Here is a 20,485-nt window from a genome sequence, read left to right as displayed (position 1 = left end):
TGAGAAGAAGGAACATCATGAGGATACGTCCTTAAGAGACCAGTTGGCATGGTTTGGGAATATGTGGGTGACCTCTCTGGCTGATTGTTCTGTTCGTTTACTATTGGACTAGGTATAACCAAACAGTTATGAGACATTACAATTCAATGCATGTCTGACCTATACAACTGCCATGCCTTTCATAAACAATTTTTACATTTCAAAGCTTAATTAGGAGTTGGTGTCTAATTTGAACACAACTCAGTGAAAGTTCATGCTCACTGGAATTTAAGATCAGCAGCTCAATTTACTTCCTAGAACTTTACATGTTAGGGCTCAACCCTCAAATATATGTAATAGAAAGGGAAAAAAAGAAGACCTGCATACATGCCATAGTTTATTTTTTTTCAGTTCATTTAAATCAGTGTTTCCCAAACTTGACAATTTTAAGGCATGTGGACTTCAACTCCCAGAATTCCACAGCCAGCGTTGTGGAATTCTGGGAGTTGAAGTCCACATGCCTTAAAATTGTCAAGTTTGGGAAATACTGATTTAAATGATACACATGTAAGAGTTCACAAGTTGCAACAATTCTATGGCAGCAACCATGGATATTAAGAGGAGCTACAAAGTAATCTTCCATATTGTATCTGTTCATTTAATAATCAAACTGGCATGCTGCCTGGCTCCCAAGGATTCTGGGTACACCTCACAACAATCAAAGCATGGCAATTACAACAAAACCAATTAACAGAAGGGGAAACAAGACAAAAGATGACAAGGACCACAGACTGGATGGAAACAAATCAAGGGATCCCATCCTCCCTCGTTCTGTGCTGTACCATTTTGTTTTACCCCTCAAAGATGGGAAGTCTGAGTACTACACAACACAATAAAGTTCTCAGGAAAATCTCGGCAACCTTTACAAATCTAGGATAGTAACAATAATAGTATAGTATTAACAATAATAATAATAAAAAACTTTCAAGACTGTCTGCCCAACTCTTCAGACACGAACGAATCTGTGTTCTAGCATCTCTCACTCTACGCATTCTCACGGGATTAGTTATGGGCGGGAGGGTTCCCCACTCAAGGCTTCTGCTCCCGCGGGGGGACCCTTGACCGCTTTCCACTATCAGCCCACAGAGCGAAAACCACGCACACGCAAGTTCGCTCTCGCCTGCATTCTCACAACCGGCTGATCCCGTTCCCCTCGCGCCTAGCGAAAGCCGCCGCCGCTGCAATCCCTCTCCAGGATCCGGCAGGGGGATAGAGAGGCCCGGCTGCTGCTGCTGCTGCCGCCTCGCATTCTCCCGAGCTCCCCCTCCGCAATTTTAGGATTCAAGCCCTCCTCGGGACAGCCGAGAGAGGAAGGCAAGAAGCGGCTCCCGCAGAGCGCGAAAGGCGCCGCTGGAACTTTCCGCGGAGCTCCTCCCGGGCCAAGAAGCCTCCCGCGTCTTTCCGGGACGCTCCGCGCGGTCGGCCCCGACTCCCGCGCTCCTCCCCGCCCGGCCACACCTGCCCGCGCCGCTGGCTTTACTTAACCGTCTGTCACGGCCACCTCGGCGCCTCCGTCCCGCGCGCAAAGCTCCAGGCGGAGGGGGGCTTTCTGGGCGGGCTGGGAGATCGGCAGCCCTTCCCGGAGCTGCTCCTCACTGAGGAAAAGCAGCCGGACGCTGCACTGCAGAAGCTGGCCGGTTGGAGCAGCCATGGATGCCGCCGCCGCCCTCGGGCGCGGACGGGGGAGGCGGCGGGAAAGGCTGGCACCGGCAGACGGGAAGCGGCCGAAGCGGCTTCTGGTCGGGGCGTCTCAACCCGGTTGGCTCGAGCGAGTGGGCCGAGGCTAGAGCCGGGAAGGAAAGAGAGGCAGGCGGAGAGCGGCGAGCTTTCCTTTCGAACGAGCTCCCCATCGGAGATGCCGCCTCGCTCGCTTCGGCATCTGCAGCAAATCAGGCTCCCTCTCTCCGTTTTCCTCCCTCTTCCCGCACTTCCTCTGGAAAAAGGTCCCCCGAGCGAAAAACGATTTGCGCGCTCGCAGGACGCGGAGGGGACGTCAAGCGAGCTGCGGTGCGGTCGCTTCCCGTTGTCAAGAGCGACGCCTGCCGGCTGCTTTTGGAACTGAAGACTTCGGCTCTCCAGGAGATCCAATCGCGCCGCTGACAACAAGCGTGCACAGCGCAGACGCATCGGTCTGTCTTTGTCCGTCCGCCCATCCATTATCTATCTATATATCCATCCATCCGTCTAACTATCTACTTACTTTTCTGGCTTCCACTAAGCTGGAGTAACCTACTAATACTACTGGATTTTTCCAACCTGGCACCTGCCCTCCAAGGCCTAATTGAAAACATTTCTACTGGCATGTTCTAGAATTTAAAGTGGTGTATCTTATTAAGAGAACCAGTCGGGCAAGACACCAGGCTGGAAACCAAAAGACTGCATAAGGCCAATCTGAGCCAGGAGAAAGGCAGGTGTGTGTTGGTGCTGCGGGGGGGGGGGGTATGGCTGAGCAGCAGAACACCACCTACTTGCCCAGACAAACCCTATTCAGCATGGGCTTTGCCCACCTGCCTGCTTGCAGCAGATGTATACAATCCCCTCCTCCAATCAGGGTTTGCATGCACTGTGGCCTTTTTTCAGTGGTTTGTAGTAGGAGAAACATTTGCTTAACCTGTTACAGATTAGATACAAATTTGGCCTAAGGACACCTGGAGACTTGCTGCACTTAATCAATGCATCAGAAAAGAAACACACACATATAATAAAGGTTAAAAAAGGATATATGCAGTGTTATCTTCATTTTAGATATCAAAAGGGTTTTGCGGCTCCCAGTGTTTTGTTTTTGGTGGGAAACGGGTCCAAGTGGCTCTTTGAGTGTTTTGGGTTGCCTACCCCTGGACTAGACCGTCCCAGTTTCTGCAACCGTTCTTCACATGGTTTACCTTCCAGTCCCCTAATCATCTTACAAATCAGTATTATTCTACCTGCCTTAAGTAACATTTTCTATTCTATTTTACTGTATCTGAGAGAAATCAAAACTGGTGTGTCCATAGGAGTGGTCAGCAGCATCAAACAGCAGGCAAAAGAAGAGTGATTGACACCATGATCCTTTTGGTGGACATGCAACACATGTGGCATAGATTAAAAAGGGTTCCCCCCCATTTTACAGTGTTGACTAGCTCTTTCCCTCAATGACCTGGGTTCACAGCCACCACTGGGGCCCCTGCAGGATCTAGTATCTTAGAAATGCCTGAGTTTTAATAATGAAAAGGTTTTCCCAAACTTTTGCAAAGCTGTAAAAGAGTTTCTTCATTCAAAGAAAGAAGCTGCAAAGGAGTCCTCTTTTGGCTGGCTGGGTCATTCTGGGAGTTGAAGTCCACAGATCTTAAAGTTGCCAAGGTTGGAAACTCCTGCCCTAAACTGTCACTTTGTTGGGAGACACAGGAACTACCCAAGAATGGCCAGAAAGCGAAAGTGCTTCCACCTGTAATTAATCTCTTTCAAGGTCATTTTTATCAAAACGGAATAATGGGAAACAGAGAAAGTCAGGCTTTTCCACCAGGAACAATCAGCAGCAATTTTTCTGGTTAATGGGTTTTAATTCTGTCTCGATTTTTATTTTTTCACATTTAAGCAGCTCTTGCTCTAAAGGGGAAAAAAAGAGTTTTAAGGGCAGCTAGGATACAAAATACAATAAATCCATCAGACATAGGGAGAAAATATTTAGTACAAAACTAAAATTATAATTAGAAAACAAAAAGCCAAAGCAAAATACGTGAAAATAAATATTATATAATATAGTTTAATACCTTGTGAGTTATTGGTTTTTCCTTGGGGCTCATACAGTAAGAATATTGTCAATGAACCTAGCTGTCAAATGGATTTGCTAAGTTCACCTAATGCATTTATCTTATATCAAACCAGTTACCATTTTACCGTATTAAGACTAGAGTCACCAGATCATTGGTTGAATTAAGGAGGTATCCTATTTCCTATCATACAGAGATCCTATTTGCTAGTCCTCATGGCTTGGTCAGAGCAGTGGAGCCTGCTCAAACATGTGGAATACTATTTAGGAGGAAACAACAGTTTTTCCAAAACTAAATAATCCACCACAAACACCTCAGATCTATTGTTGTGAGAAAAAAATCAAAAGAGGGCATACTATGTTGGTTACCTTCTGCTCCTGGAGGAAAGACTGGATATAATGAACTTGATAAACTAAAACCTAAGATGGAGATCAGGAATTATTTAATTATTTTCTCTGTTTATTTCTATAATAGAATTGTCTATGGGTTCCTTCCAAACATAAGTATCCTTTTATTTTTTTTAACATTTCAGATAAAGGGTTAGAACAAGCCATTTTTATTCTTAGATATATCAATTTCCCAGTACTTTTTTTTTTCATTGTGAACCTCTGATTTTTTTTTTTTACAGCAATATCATTGTCCAGGAGGTGTCACTGTGTGGCTAAAAATGACATTTCCACTGGTTAGCAGTTACAAAAAATAAGAGCAAGAAAAAAGTTTTCAGATTCTGGAATTGTTTAATAAATATTTTTTTTCTAATAGGACCAACATTATTAAAATAATATTAAGTATACTAGAAAAATTAAAGGCTGAAACAGTTCTACTTAGTAGCTATAGAGTTTTTTGTAGAAATTATTCTGCATTCTACTCATTTATTTGTGTTTGCTTATATCCCCCCTTTATTTATTGTTGTAATCAAAAAGGCATTCACATTTTAAACATTTCAGAATATACATGTATATAAATTGCATTTATAATACAGAGGTAACTTACATTTGTAAATGAACATAATAGCTGAATCAGCTCTATAAAATAGTCAGTACTAGATACTTGATTTTTTCCAGCATAACTGATTCCCTTCCTAGGCAATTTCCCATAATCACAAAGGTATTTCAAAATGGTGATGCAGTGTAGGAAGAAAGCAACAAATGGAAACTATGTGAGATAACTGAAATGTCCCCTTGCATAATACAGTATTCATACATGCCCATCAGGATATTCCCTTTAAGGTAAACCATGTTATACAAAGTACAGAAAATAAGTGAGAAGTAGTAATTCAACCAAACTGAGGCATGAGATAGGTAAAAGAAAAGAAAATATAATTAGTTTTATATCAACACTATTCACTATACCTCTCTATATCTTTCTGTTCTTCCTAAACATTCTTGTTTCTATCAGGGACCATTCTGTCCATATACCACTTTTAATACATTTCCTTTGTTCAATTCACAATCTCTTCAGCTCCATCTAACCACGATTACCTCTTCCCTTCACTCCATTCACTCTTCCTTTAGGTTTTGTGGTTGGATCCTCATTTAGTCCTCCTGACCAGACTATCTCAACGTCCTTCTTTCATAGTCATTCACTTGTATATTCAATCCATATTCATTCTTCACCCAATGTCTTCTTGTTTTATCACACATATTTTCACATCCGATTCCCATGGCATTCAATTTACTTTTTGCATTTCTCCTGAAGTACCCAGTTCTTATTTTCATATAAGAAGATAGGATGAAGCATGCTCATATACACAGCCATTGTGCTTCTTGTAGCAAATGTTCATTTTCAAACTTTGCTTTAATTAAAAACGTAACACTTTTAATGAAAAGTATTCTGCTTTTGGGTTGTCCAAGTACATGTAAATCATTTTCAAAGTATACTTAGCCCTAATATACATAAGATTTGTTAAAGTATTCTGGAATCAACCGTTTATATTATGCCCTTGTTGAACATATAGTCCTTGTTAAGTGAGACTACTTGCAGTTACAACAGTGATAAAAAAGTTACTTTGCAACTAATCCTCACATGTACAACATTTGTAAGGTTTGTAAAGCAAAAGGGAAGCCGAAGTAAGATAGTAAGCATAGTTGTGGTTTCACTTAATGACCACTTCATTTAACAACTGAGTTGCCAGTGCCAATTGTGGTTGCTAAATGAGGGTTACCTTAACAGAGTGAAATCTTCCTAGATTTTAGCTTGGCAATTTTTTCCCCAGTAATATTCTCTGGAACAGCATCCCACCATAGAGCCTTTTGGCCTCCACCCTAGGTTTAAAAACTTTTGAAAATTTGGCTTTCTTCACTAGGACTTAGGATGGAGCGTGGATCTTTCTAAAATCTGATATGATCTTCAGAATGTTTCTCTTCTGGAAGCACCTCTTTCTTTCATTTTATAGTTCTTACTGTTCTTGATGTTGTATGCCATCTTATAGAGCTGGGCAGCCTTCTAAATTAGGTAAATAAAATATGTATTATAATGATGTTGCTGTGCATATCTTCACAAAATCTTGGCAATATTCATTATTTTTCTAATCCATAATAAAAACATTGAATTGTCTCAATTTAAAATTACCAGGAATTAGTGAAGTTCCAGTAGTTGTGTTCAGACAACTAATATTTTTATTTGACCAGTTTTAGACTCAAAACAGTTTAAGCTTTCAAATTTTTAAAGGTTCTTTATCAGGCAATGTGATAAAGTGAAAATACAATTTTCTCATGCCCTCCACCCCCACTGTAAAAGGCAGGAGAATGTTTATATGATAGATACTTTATTCTTGCTTGTAGCTCTGTGCCTCTCTATTGTTAAGAGAGAGGACAACCTCATTCTACCAGGTGCTAAGAAAATATACCAGAAATCTTTAAAATTTTGATTTTGAAACTTATTTATGGACTCTTATAAAATAAGCACTGAAACTCCCAAAATTTACTTCATTCCTTAAATATTTATTTAAGAATCGAAATAATGAGTAAGGTTCAAAAACATATCTAAGAAAATGATTACTCTAACATTTTGTTAAAAACCGCACTGCCTTTTCCATAATTCTTTGAGATAAGAGAAAGGCATTCTGGTACTTGCCAATAATTTTCCAATGTTATTCAAATTTACAAAACAAAATACTGGGTTGTATCAAATATTTGGTTAAACCATAATGGAATCTTCTGTCCCATTGCACGCTGTCCTAAATCTACTGAGTGTTAAGAGATTATCTGAATTTCTTAATTGAGCAAACAATTATATTCATAAGCATCAGTCTTTAATTTGCTATACACAAAACTTACTTCTAGCATTCAATGGAGTGTTTTCATGTGGAATTTTGTATGTTAGCAGCCCAATCCGAATCCAGTGAGAAATAGAGGTAAAATATCCCTCATATTTGGTTCAACTTCTGCCAACCGCTGGGACACATTGGTTTGTTTTCCTGGCTGTAATTCAGGGGTGATTTGACATTAACTTCTTCAAATATATTTTTTGATTTCTTGTCTTATCTAGAACTCTGGAACTTCCTAATGATGTCCACTCCAAATACTAATGAGTCTAATCTTACTCATTGTTTAGAGATCAGCCAAAGTTGGCTAAATGCTGCTAATGCAACAATAAGAAAAATGAGTGCATATGAACGTGAACAAAGAATTCGATTCAGTTTTTAGGCAAATGTACATCAAAGTGATACTGTTTGAAGCATATATGCCCATCCATAGAAATTGTAGGTTACATTTCCCACTTGCATTTTACATTTAATACTTTGGTTTACGCTCCATAGAGTTAGTTTAGTGGGTTTTTATGGATGTATATGCCTTCAAGTCAATTTTGACTCCTAGTGACTGCCTTGACAAATCTCTTGCCATTTTCTTGGCAAGATTTCAGAAGTGATTTGCTATTGTCTCCTTCACAGGGCTGAGAGAGAGTAACTGGCCCAAGATCACATAGCTGGCTTTATGTTAAGATGAAACTAGATCTTATGGACTTCCTGATTTCTAGCATGGTGCCTTAAGCAGTCATCAATATGGCTATCAATATAAATTTAGCTAGAATTAAACTGTCTGTTATTAACTTAGTTTCTAGTGCTAAGTAAGTAAACCTTAAAAAAATCACTGAAAGTGAACATAGTTAAATCCAGTCACATTTCAATAATCACCAAGCCATCCATAGCAAGTGCTTCCCTTAATTACTTTTGTAATATTTATGTATCTTTGTAAGTGTTAGAGTGTGAAAATACATGCAATTAACAGTATTAATTACAGGAAGCAGCAGCATTGATCCAACAACAGAACAGTGTAATCTGATAAAAGCTATCCAAAAAAATAACAAAGAAATGTGAAACTTTCAAATTTGCCAATTTTTCTTTTGGTTGGCTGTTAAGGAAAATAGAAAAAAAAGGAGAAAAGGAAGGAAAATGTAGGAAAAAAACATCCTCTGAATATGTTACTCAAAGGTGATGCTAAGCAGAAAATTAAATGAGTTTAGTAATAAGTCAGTTGGATCCAATACCTTATGGAGAATCAGCAGTTCTCCTTTGGAAGATGCAAGCTATTATTTTATTAATTTTAATTTTATTAATTTTAAATTACTTTAGTAAAAGCATAAAGCTATTGTTTTCATCTTAATTTGTAATTTAGAATGTAGTAGCATTAATATGTCTGTTTTTTGTAAGAACTGGAATCTACCAAACATGGACCATTACCTCCCTTAATTAATTGCCCAGTTCTTAGTGAATTTTTTGCTTTATCTAGTGATAATACTATGGTTTCACACAAAATATCAATAATGTGAACCCAGGCAGATAAATCCTGCTCCTTGAGGTTATCTCCTTCTGGGAACAGTGAAAAAGATTGTACATATATCATAGGCGATAGCACTATTCTTAGTAAAGAACAGTGATTCTCTTTCACACAATACTTCCTGTTCTACTTTTGGTTCCTTGAACTAGGGCATATTAATAAGTGTGAAAATTGATTTAGGCAATACGCCTCCCTATATTTCAGAATATAAACGCAATTGAATTTCCAAATGTTTAATTTGGAAAGAATAAACTTTTAAAAATTGTGCATGCTTTATGTGGATTGACGCAAATCATGTCATGCTCTTAAGTTTAAAATAGCTGCTCTTTTCTTGGAAAACAACTGTGAGAAAATACACCACATTTCCTGTATCACAGACTTACACTTTCTTCTGTAATCTATTGTTTAAAAATGGAAGCATTTCAAATATTTTTGTAACAAGAAAACAAATTTATTGATTTTAAAAGACAAGACACAATTTTGTTTTGAAAAACACAAGAAAGCTAGCCTGAGTTCAAGTCTGAAATATTCAGAAAAATCCTACTATCTTTAGTATGTTCCAGTCATTTGTTTAAACAACACACTAAAAGTTAATATATATTTTTATAATTATAAAAGTTCCCCAGTTATTGTACAGTACACAATACAAATTGCCCACAAACTATTATTTAGCTCTTGCCAATTTTGAGAGGACATGATATACTAAAAGATTTAGCATTTTCACAAAAATCACATCAGGAAATACTTATTTACAGAATCAATACATTATACAAAACCCATCACGTTATTCTGTAAAGATGTTTTCTTTAAATAATTAAAAAGTATATTCAACTGTAATCCAAAAACTGGAAAAGAACATTACATTATCTCACACATACAATCTACAAAAAACTTGCTTACCTCATTTACATTATATATCCAGTCAATTTAAAAATAAAAAGATCCAATAAGTTCTACTAGTGTTTCCTGCATTTCTGTGCTTGTGGGACTGAAAAAGATAATCTTCCACCTAACAAAATAAATGATGGCAATTAATCCACCCAGGGGGGGAAAAAAGAAAGAAAGTAAATATAAAAGAAACACAAAAAAGAACTATTAAAGAAAGAGAGCCCTGAGTGATAGTAAGGTTATTGATTGGTAAGAACTAAAATTAACCAATTAAATAGGCACAAACTTCCCAGGTTTTTACAAAGGCACACAAAAGTTTTTTTTTTTTTAAGTTTTATACCCTCACTAGTTAATTTAAAAAAAAAGTCAGATTTCTAATGGACAATCTATACTTTTTAAGGTTTCAGGGAGAAGCCTGCTTTCATTAATTTGTTTTTCATATTTGAAGTTAAAAATAATTTTATACTGTTGTTTGAATTTCAGATGTGTAGTCTAATCTAGATCTAAATATAAAATTCTCAAGCTACCCGGAGTTTTGTAAACAGGTAACTTTCATTTCCAGTAAATATATTCCTTCCTATAAAGTCAAAATTAGATCTGCATTTCAGTTACCTGATTTAAAGGTCTAGAACAATTTCTCTGTGTTGCTTTAATAATAATAATATTCTATTATAGACTATGCAGGGCCATTTTTGTAGTAAAAAAAATTGAGGAATTGCTATTTAAATAGTACCTATACAGATGCTTTTTTTTTTTTTGTAACCTGATCATAAAGGGGGATTTACTAATTATGCAAAGATGCAGTCCAATTTGGTTCTGTGGATTAATCAGGCATTTGCCCTGGAGGCAAACATTTGCTCTGGAGTTTGTTCCTGCAAGTCGTGCTGGTCTCCCAATTGAACTGCAAATCACACAATCAGTTACCTCATCCAGGCCCTATTACAGTTAGAACAGATTCATTTCCTTGACTTCAAAACACTACAGTGAGCACCCTAAAAGTACTGTGTTGTGTAATTTGTAATAATCTTCTCTGGATATATTTTTTATACAAAGCTGCTCAGCAGCTGTTCTTAACAAGTTGAAAGAGGCTACAGGGATATGCAAAGTTTATAATCAACCATGTATATTAGCGTGTTTTATGATAAATTATTAATTTAAATGAGCCATCCTTACCAATTATTACTCAGGGCTTCTAATCTCAACATAATTTAGTAAAAGAAAAAGAAAAAAAAAAAAAGCTAAAAAAGCAAATAAAAATTATAGACAAATTTTTTTAAAAAACAAGGTATGTTATTTCTGCCAAAAGACCCTAGGTAGTCACTTTGAAAGTGGCTTCTAACTATTTAGTAAAATTGGTAACGTAAACTTAGTTCTACTGGCACACAGAATCACTAGCAGCAATGATCAATGCATGCAAACTGAGAAGCATTTACAGAAAATCATTAGGAATAAATTCATAAACCCTTTGAGTATTGCATTTATGTTTCATTGTACATTAATTTGAAGAGCTTGAAACAAAAGAAAGAAAGGTGTGTCTGTTTATTTTATTGTTTTGTCTTTGCATTGAGCTAATGTCCAGTGTATTTAAAATAAACAGAGAGGGAGCATTGTTTGCTGATAACTGCTTGGGATCAATGCACTTGAATGTTGCATTAGAGCATCTGCATTCTAAACTTACACAACTTGAGACCCACCAAATCAAATGCACAGCTGTGAGCTAGGAGCTGCTACTTGTTATTTTGCATAACTGCAGTAGTCCTGGACAGGCAGCAAAAGCAGAAGTTTTGTTCAGTCTGATTTGGGATAGCATACATAATTTGTAGGCAGTGTCTGTCTTTGTTGGCTCCAAATCTGATCTAGAAAATGGTTTGGTGTGGCCTAATTCTTATTGTATGTTTTAAAAATCCACTGCTATATCACTTGTAGCTTATTTTTACCCGAACACTGTCTTAAATTTGGAATTTCCTATACCGTTGTCAATGCTCAATAATAAACTTGGAAGTGAGATAATGTGCTAAAATAAAAGTACGATTCAACATAGTTGCATGCATAGTGGTAAGCCTATCTGCTTTCACACAAATAGCAAGAGAACCTCGCTAGAGGTTCAAGTGCTATTTCAAAGGCAAGATACAGCTTGACTTTCTGTTGCAGAGAGTTTTGTAATAGAGTATATTCATACACTTCCAAGTCCAGACAATTTTGCGACTATGGATACATATACATCCTTTAGACTGCAGTCCTTTGCAACATCCAATGGATGATTGTGGATAACAATGGTTTAACTCCAAAGTTCAAGTCTTTGACATACAGGTTATATTTACATCTTTTGACACTAACTAATGATTTTTCAACTACCTGGAAATAAATTTTCTTAATAAACAATTGTGAAATGTTTTCAAACCCAACATCTTGGATCAAAAAACCTATAACAGTAGAAATACTTGCTTCTATAGGCAGTATATATTAGGGAAAGGAATCCTTTGGGCTTCCAGATGTTGCTGCACAACAACTCCCATACATTGGTCATCCAGGCCAATGGTGAGAGACATCAGATATTGTAGTTCAGCTATCTGTGAACAATCATATATGTTCCTTACTCCTGGTAAAATGGCAGTGAATAAATTAAACTCAAATGCCTACCTCAACTTAAAGTGTTTAATGCTGAGCATTTGCAAGAAAATCGGAATACGGCAATCCTTAACAGATAATGCCTAGGATGGTTCACATTTATATTCAGATTACTTAGGGGGAAAAATTTCTCTTGTTTTATGGAGAGGGAGGTAGTCAGTGGTCTCTGAGTGAAACACAAATCCTTGGGTTTCTTTCCATAGTTCCTTTGAATCTGTTCTGGGGAGTGGGCATTGTGTGCTCATAATCCCACAAATGATCTCAAGACTCTTAGAGATTCATATCAATTATATTTACTTACAATGCTCAAAGGGTTAATGCAAGGCATTACCATCAAAAGAATGTTCTAATACTAGAACTAAGCACTGAATTCATGCTTCTATTCCAGTTTTTTTAATCACTAAACAAATAACCTAGCAACAATATTAGAATTCCTTTTCCTTTAAACCATATATAGAGACTGACCTGTAATGCAGGAATGAGGGCCCAGTTTTCAGAAACTGGTACTGCTTTCACAAATCAGCATTAAGTGTTCTCAAAGTGTTACATAGTGTTATTTGGCCTGTCAAATCTCTGAAATGATTTGATATTTTGCTGAGAAATAATTTGAAAAAAGTGTTTCTAAGGTTTGTGAATACCTCGTTTTTAAATTAAAGAATTATATGTAGACCTGCATATCCTCAGTACTGTTTCAATTACTACCATCCATTGTGAACCAAATGTGATGACATTGCACAGCAGTACTGTAGAATATTTTTAATGGATAAATGATTTCTAAAGTAGTGTTATAATTACATGTTATAATACAAAAAAAAATAAGCACAAAGAAAAAAATGCAGGACAGGACAAAAACAGATTACGGTGGCAGCACCAAAGATTTTGCATTCCTGAAGAGATTATGAAAACTGGGCCCTATTTCTGAATACGAATTTTCAATAGAATCATCAGTATTGATCACTGCATTACTTGTTCAAGAGCCAAAAAGCCTTAATTTAAAAAATAGTATTTAAAACAACTTTTTAAGACAAATTGTTCTCAAATGTTATTAGTTCATTTTCTTGCAATGTTCCCCAAAGTGCTTCAATTAAGCTATTTCTCAATATTTTTTGATGAGTACATACTCCTTGATTATTAAGATCATACCGGATTCATGGCATAATGTGAGACCATTTATGGAACCTTCAGTGAAAAATATGTGGCATGGCATATAAAGTACAAAGAAGCTGCCACTACTGTAGAAGAGAAATTTGGGGGAGCCCTCGTATTTGCACAGAATACCAGGGCATTCGCATGGGATTATCTGAATCCCACCCCTCATATATTTCATTGTGAAAAATGTATATAACATATAGGCACAAGTAGTACACTGTCAGAATGTCAGTGACCCAGTTTACTGATTATACTGAAGAGCTTCTGAAGATAATGCAAGTCAGATGGCCATTTGATTTATAATGCCTACTAGACAAAAATATTAAAAAATTATTATGGGACAAAGACACAGATAAACAATGTTTATTCTGATTCATGATTAACAGAAGCTCTTCTAATGTCTTGTTATCTCTGTTGCTGACTTATTGGAGCATTTGGAATATATTCTGGACACTGACAGGTTGTGGAGTTTCATTATTTGTATGGTCCACAGCAGACCAGAATTCCAGGTTATGATGTTAGATACAATAAATGTCAATCTTTTTGGCACATTGAATTCAGTGATCAACTGGAAAGGGAGTGGTCTGGAAAACGAATAATAAAAATTTACAGCCCTGTCTCTCTCAGAAAGTAAATTTGCATCATTTTCATTTTTCTGCATGAACAAAATCCAGTATTGAGGACAAAAGAAGACAGTGATACAGAAACACAAGTTTGTCATCCAGGAAGGATAATACCAGTAAATAAATCATATTTAACATAGAACTTTAATAGACTCTCAAAAAAAGATGCTGAAAAGTGTTTCTTTGTTTCTACATTTAATTTTACTGTATTTAAGTGTAAACATTTCATAATGCACAATGAGAGGGAGGAACTATCACAGCTTAGTTTTTAAAAAATTGGTGAGGGGTGTAGGTGTGATGGATTTTGATGGGAAAAAAAATAAGAACATATTCCAATAGCAGAAAGAACAGAATTATAATGAAATGTATCAGCATGTTTAACCAAATGGCAGGAATTACTAGGCACAATACCTAGTTCGGCCCAATTTTGCAATTCTAAGCAATTTTTAAAGCTTAGTTTTGAAGTAGAAATAGTCAAATAAAAAAAATAGTAAATCTTTAGGTATTCTTGATATATGAAAAATCAAGGATGCAACTGTATACTAAAAATATACCAAAAATTCTACCTGCTGTTCAAGCATTTGGTGATAATCTTGAAAAAGTCTTTCAAACAAACAATAAACAAGACACTAATATTTTATATAGGTCTTGCTATAAAACCTGTAAATCTTCTTTGTGCTTTCCTTCATTTTTGGTTTGTTTTGATCAAACTAAGGAAATTCACATGTTTTTTAAACCAATAAAATGTGTAATGCATTCTAACTAGAACAGCTTAATGAGAATAAAAGGAAAAACAACACATATTATGAATGAACCATTAAATAAAATAGATTGACCCCCATCACCATATGCACTACTGAAACTATATGCTGCTTTTTAAAAAACGTTTGCTTACGTTACTTTTTGAAATTAAAAGTAGATAAGGGTTTAGAAATATATATATATGTATATATATTTATATATAAGTATATAAATTCTTGTCTGGGAATTAGCTAATCTATTCTGTTGACCTTTGACACTGTTAAAGCTAGTTTGTTTTCCACCGTTTTCCCCCAATCCCACCCCACCCCAGAAAATCTGATTAGTAATAAAGTGAAGTTCAGCTATAAATAAGAAAGAAAAAGGCTGTCACTCTAAGAGGGATAGTATATCTAATTTTCTTTCAAAAAAAAATATCTTGATATCTGAAGTATGTAACCTGCCCTTACTGTTTAGGGAATCTGAAGGAAAGAGGGGAAGAAAGTAAGTAAGAAAGAAAGAAGACAGGCACACTTTGTTGAATCAATGTAAGAGTTATTAACAAGAAAATCTTAGCTTCAGTTCTGTTTAAGGCACCATGTAATAGCCGAGGTACAATGATCCCTGATGTACATTCTTAAATGGCAATGGTCCATCTAGCCACCTATTCAAATTCTACGCAATTGGGAAATAAGTACAAGTGACATGTGCCAGTTTCACTGCCTTTAAAACATTTTATATAAAATGAAATCCACTTAAGAACCAGGAATTATTCTGAGCAAAATTACAATGCAGGTTGCTACATTCCTTGCATCCTATAAACTATCTTTAACAAGAGCAGCAGGTTGAACTATCATGAGGAAAAGGACATAGAATTAAAAAGTCATCTGAAAGGAATGGTTTCCTGCATGTCCAGTTCAGCATAAGTAGCACATACACTTAAAGAAGGAATCAAGATGCTTTTTTAAAAAAACTTCAGTATCCAGTGTCCCCACTGAAGAGCAGAAAGCATCTAGGTAGTGGTCCCATATGTATATGAGGTGCAGAACCCAGCAAATGCTTCTGTAACATGACCTCCACTCGCTCAAAGATGATCACATTCTCACTGGAAATCAAAGATGCCTTAATTCGAATCTTGTAAAACTCTAATTAAAACGAACGGAGGTTGCACAGAGTCAGTTTTTGGGCAGAATGTACCTGAAATCAGTAGTCTTATGAGAGAGGAGCTAGTATCCCCAAATTTGAAACTAATTTAAGGAAGCTTGAATTGTCATCTGTATCTTTAAGTACACATTACCATGTGCTATCAGAGCTCTCATTTATCCTGCAAACAGTGAGAATCACTCTTCCTCTGAGAAAGAAGACAATCTATGTTCTCTAGAATTATAATAAATCTTCCAATATATCTGTTGAGCACTCTGAAATGTATCAAAATAGTTATCTTCCAGTTTTCTCCAATGAAAGCTGCCTTTTAATAATAATTCTAATGCAGCTGCTATCAAACGAGCATGCCTCCAGTGTAAATCAGAGAGGAAAATTCTTGATATTTCAGAGTGCAATTAATTAAAAACCCTATTTATACGAAATCACCATGACTAACAGTTAACAATAAAATATTTTGTAAAAACTATGAAAAAATTAAATTACTTTTAATTATAAAGAGGACAAAAACATTAACATTAATCTTCGCAAAAATGCTTCTTGACTTTTGAAACTAAGAAAACTTTTTATATTAAGCGGCCAGTGTAAAATGATTGTATTTACCTTCCCTCCCACCCAAATCTGACCAAATACATAGACCCATTCCATTTCACAATTCCAGCAAAAGTACAGATAAAATTTGACAATAGTCGACTTTCAGAAATTATTATTATTATTTTTGCATCCCTTCCATCCCCTATGATATGCCCAACATCAAGAGGGCTAATACAATCTGAAAAAAGAACTTTAAATATGTGTTAGACCGCAGTATATGTATTTCCAGTCGCACTACACTGTCTGATCGTTTGAGTAGCTGTGACAATGTGCTCATTGTGAAGAGGGTTCAAAAGGTTCTGCTGTACTCCAGTCTCGAGTACCGGCTGCAGGCAGCCCACCTGAAAGGCCTGGCTAATTTCAGTCTTCTCCCGCTTGGCTTGTGGCTCTCCAGAGTCATCCAGCTCTTCATCTATTTCACTTTCAACTTCACTGCCTTCATCTGCACAAATAAAATCACCATGAATCCTGCAATCTGAAAGAGCCATGTTACGATGAGATAGAAAGGCTTAACAACCCTAGCAATGTATCAAATTACTGGAATTGGATAGTCTCTGTGTCCAAATCCAAGCCAATAGGTAAATTACATATGTGCACTTGGCTGGCCTCCAACTTTCTCCTTATTAATTAGTCAGCCCTTGTATTTGTAGATGAATGCTTATTTGCTGGCAGCATCTAAAGCTCCCATCTTGATTTCTATCATGGGGGCTGCAAGTAGGGGAAACAATCTCCCCTTCTGTGACCAGAAATCATTTCGTGTATGGAAATGAATGCTTATGAGCCTAAACTCTTTACCATGTTTTGTAACTATTTTTCAGTGGAGACTGTTATCTTGCTTCCATAAGGGATCACTAGGACTTGAACCAGTGCACAAGTTCAATATTGTATTGGTGGTCCTCATTTAACAACCATTCAGGAAGTGTCTCAACATACCATGGCTCTGAACGAGTGGTAATTACAATTGGACCTTGTACTTATGGCCGATACAGCATCCCCACAGTCACAAGATTGCGATTTTCAACCTTCCGTACTGGCTCCCCATAAGCAAAGTTAATGGGAAAGCTGGCAGGGAGAAAGAAGTCATGGTCATGTGAAGTCCTTGCTCAACGACAGCAATCAGGACCACCATCACTAAGTAGTACGAATACATGTCCCAAAGGTGCTTTTTCAATAGGCAACTGGATTTTGTTTTTCCTTGAAGCTTCTTCAGTTCACTTCTTCAGAAATGAAGAAGCTTCTTGAATGAGAAGTGAAACGTCTTCAAGGAAAAACAAAGTCCGCTTGCCTTTTAAAAAAAACACCTTTGGGACAACCATGACCTGGACGACTAAGAATCTCCATAGACAGTATGATCACGTTTTTTCTCACTTCAAAGCACACTGCTAACGATGGAATTTCCTGTCCCAGTTAGTGTTGCTAAGCAATGAGTATCACTATCATACAAAATTCAATTGAAATTTGTTCATGCTGGCAATAAATTAAAATGATACTAGGTTTCATTGAGTGAAAGATCCTTTGTATGAGATGTTCTATCTCAGAATCCTACTGGCTGGATTCATGCATCATGCAAATCATAATATGACTAGACTGTGGATTAGTATATTATATGAGACCCTTGTCAATTGCAATGTATTTAATAAAACATGGTTAAACTATAGCGATCACAATAGTTCACTAGATCTTTTAAAAAGATCTCCCAACCTTCAAAGTAAGCTTTCAGATAAAGTAGAAATGCAAAAGTGTGAATAAGTTAAGAAAAGTAGGAGTGGCATACAAATAAAGTAAATAAATTTATGATTTCCTAATCAAGTTGAAGATCTGTAGTACATGTATGCTAACCTTTGTCCATGTTTCCAGGAGATGCAGCATTTAAATCACCAAACTGTGGAAGAAAATAAAAATAGCAAATTTTAATACAAAACATTACACTAGCATTTTCCGTGTCAGTTAAATCCTCTGTGAAATCTAATCATAATCGTGCTTCCCAATAAATAATATGACTATTTTTATTCACAAATGGAACTTTTGCAACATTCTTCAGATTATGCAATTCCACCTCACCATGGCCAACTCACTTCAGGACAACTCGCCATGGGAAAAGAGTTACACTAAAATCAAAGAAATGATGGAATAGAATAATTAAAGTAAGCATGCAAAAACAGGGACAAAATGAAATCTGAATGACAAAAAATAAAATATTTTTATTTATTTTAAATAATTAAATGGAATTGTTAAATTGCCCGGCGGAGAAGTTGTCCTGCGGTGAGTTGGCCATGGCGAGTTGTCCCGTGATATGTTGGCCGTGGCAAGTTATCCCATTCTATTCCAGGGTGGTTCAGGGATTTCTGGAAGGGAATCCTTCAAATTAAAAGTGGTTTAGAGCAGTGGTTCTCAACTTTTTCTTCACCACAGACTCCTTTAAATACCTTTTGTGGCCATGGACCATGGCCACGAACCACCAAGACTTAATTCAAGATTTAAATCCTAATATTTCTTCAAGTCTTTGAGGACTCCCTGTGACAACATCATGGCCCCCCAGGAGTCCATGGACCATAGGCTGAGAATCACTGATTTAGAGAGTTACATACCACAAAGCCTTCTATTCTAAAGTTAAATACATACCTTATTTTGGAAACTACATGTATTGCTTATTACTTTGTGAATAAAAGTAAATAATGCTTGTTGCCTATTTTTGAATATATTTTCATAATACTCTTCATTTTCACCCAGAAAGCAGGACTAATGAAGTATATGAAGAAAGGATATTTGCACATTCTTAATGTCTGTGGAATATTAAACATAGTCAAATATGTTGATGCTTCATATATAAGATATCACCTTTCCCCAAGTCCTCTTGAAACAAGTTTGTGATATAACAAAAATAAAAACCCTAATCATCTTCTTCTTCTTCTTCTTCTTCTTCTTCTTCTTCTTCTTCTTCTTCTTCTTCTTCTTCTTCTTCTTCTTCTTCTTCTTCTTCTTCTTCTTCTTCTTCTTCTTCTTCTTCTTCTTCATCATCTTCAGTTAAAAAAATGACCATTGGGTGACAGAAAAAAAGTCTTACTAGGAATGAAAATATTACTTTTTGTTGTTTATTTCTATAGATACAAAAATAATTTTCATTAATCTTTTTACTCTCTGAGTGTTAAACTGCTGGTTAAAAAAACAAGGGGAAAAGTTTGAATATTTGGCAATTCAAGAAGGTTATAATTTAAAAAGAAGGACTACAGGTTTCAGAAATGAGCACAAGATTTCAGAAATTTACACAGGATCTGAAAGGCAACAGCAAAATACTTGATCCAGTATTTAGTATGATTCTATAAATAAAAGAAAATGAATTTCTGTTTCCGGTTTTGACATTGCGGGTTTCCGGTTTTGACACTGTGGCAGAACAGATGTAGGAAAAGAGGGCTCCGTCTTTCGCGTTTGATTTTGTCTGCTGGGGGGCCCTGGAAAGGGCCAAAAATTGGTTATAGAGGTGACAAGCAAGGAGGGGACCCTCGTTGATCGTGGGGGGCGGCAGCACTCCCATTTGATCTGAGGAAGCCCTCCAAACCAGTGGGGGAATGACTGGCTGCATCCGCGTAGCCAGTTCTAAGTTGCTGACAATGGAAGACAATAAGCACTAACAAGCAACATTAAAGCAACATGGATGAAACTGGGTGAGACCTGACCCTCTCTTTATGATTTTAAGACCTCTTCCTGAAAAACTGTCCAAAGCACTCCCCCCGATGAGAGAGGGAAGGGGAACTTCTGCCCCATTCACTAGGAAAAAAAAAGTGATGATTTAATTACTTGGGGAAAATGGAGAAAATTACAAGACTAAGTTGGAACATATATATATATATATATATATATATATATATATATATATATATATACACACACACACACTTGAAAATTTGGGGACTAAAAGTGCTTTTAACACCTTTATTTTTTAAAAAAAAAAATTAAATATTTTTTTTTTTAAAAAAGAGACTTGAAAAGTCTGCAATATAAGTTTTGGATTTAAGGAAAAAAACAAAACAAAACTGGAATGGCGTTAATGACATCTAGTGGTGAATTTACCGCACTACAACTTATTTTGCCTAAAAGAAACCTGGCTTGAAGCCCAGATTTAGATAAGATTCTGGCTGAC

At 36.4% G+C, this 20,485-nt stretch overlaps 2 protein-coding genes across 6 annotated transcripts in view; both read right to left on the bottom strand.

The window, feature by feature from the left end:
- Positions 1-2,142, bottom strand: part of LOC120317697 (histone-arginine methyltransferase CARM1-like) — a 57,316-nt gene extending 55,174 nt beyond the window's left edge. The window contains exon 1 of one of the 2 annotated variants that reach the window (XM_039364501.1): positions 1,525-2,142. In XM_039364501.1, the coding sequence (XP_039220435.1) occupies positions 1,525-1,690 (166 nt within the window). In that variant the 5' untranslated portion in view covers positions 1,691-2,142. The remainder of the gene's footprint in view (positions 1-1,524) is intronic. The other variant, XM_039364500.1, reaches the window with a different exon arrangement.
- A 2,724-nt stretch (positions 2,143-4,866) lies between these two features.
- Positions 4,867-20,485, bottom strand: part of RFX3 (regulatory factor X3) — a 175,640-nt gene continuing 160,021 nt past the window's right edge. For 3 of the 4 annotated variants that reach the window (XM_039364443.1, XM_039364446.1, XM_039364444.1), the window contains 2 exons: positions 18,187-18,229; positions 14,925-16,789 (listed from right to left, as the gene is read on the bottom strand). In XM_039364443.1, coding sequence (XP_039220377.1) covers positions 16,551-16,789; positions 18,187-18,229 — 282 coding nt within the window. In that variant the 3' untranslated portion in view covers positions 14,925-16,550. Of the gene's footprint in view, positions 6,234-7,066; positions 7,211-14,924; positions 16,790-18,186; positions 18,230-20,485 lie in introns of those variants that run through there. The other variant, XM_039364445.1, reaches the window with a different exon arrangement.

This window comes from Crotalus tigris, unplaced genomic scaffold, assembly GCF_016545835.1.
Source record: "Crotalus tigris isolate CLP2741 ecotype Arizona unplaced genomic scaffold, ASM1654583v1 scf7180000019762.1414395, whole genome shotgun sequence".
In the NCBI taxonomy this organism is placed as follows: Eukaryota; Metazoa; Chordata; class Lepidosauria; order Squamata; family Viperidae; genus Crotalus; species Crotalus tigris.
The sequence above is the reverse complement of the archived record's forward strand: the minus strand, read 5'-3'. Positions and strand labels throughout refer to the sequence as shown.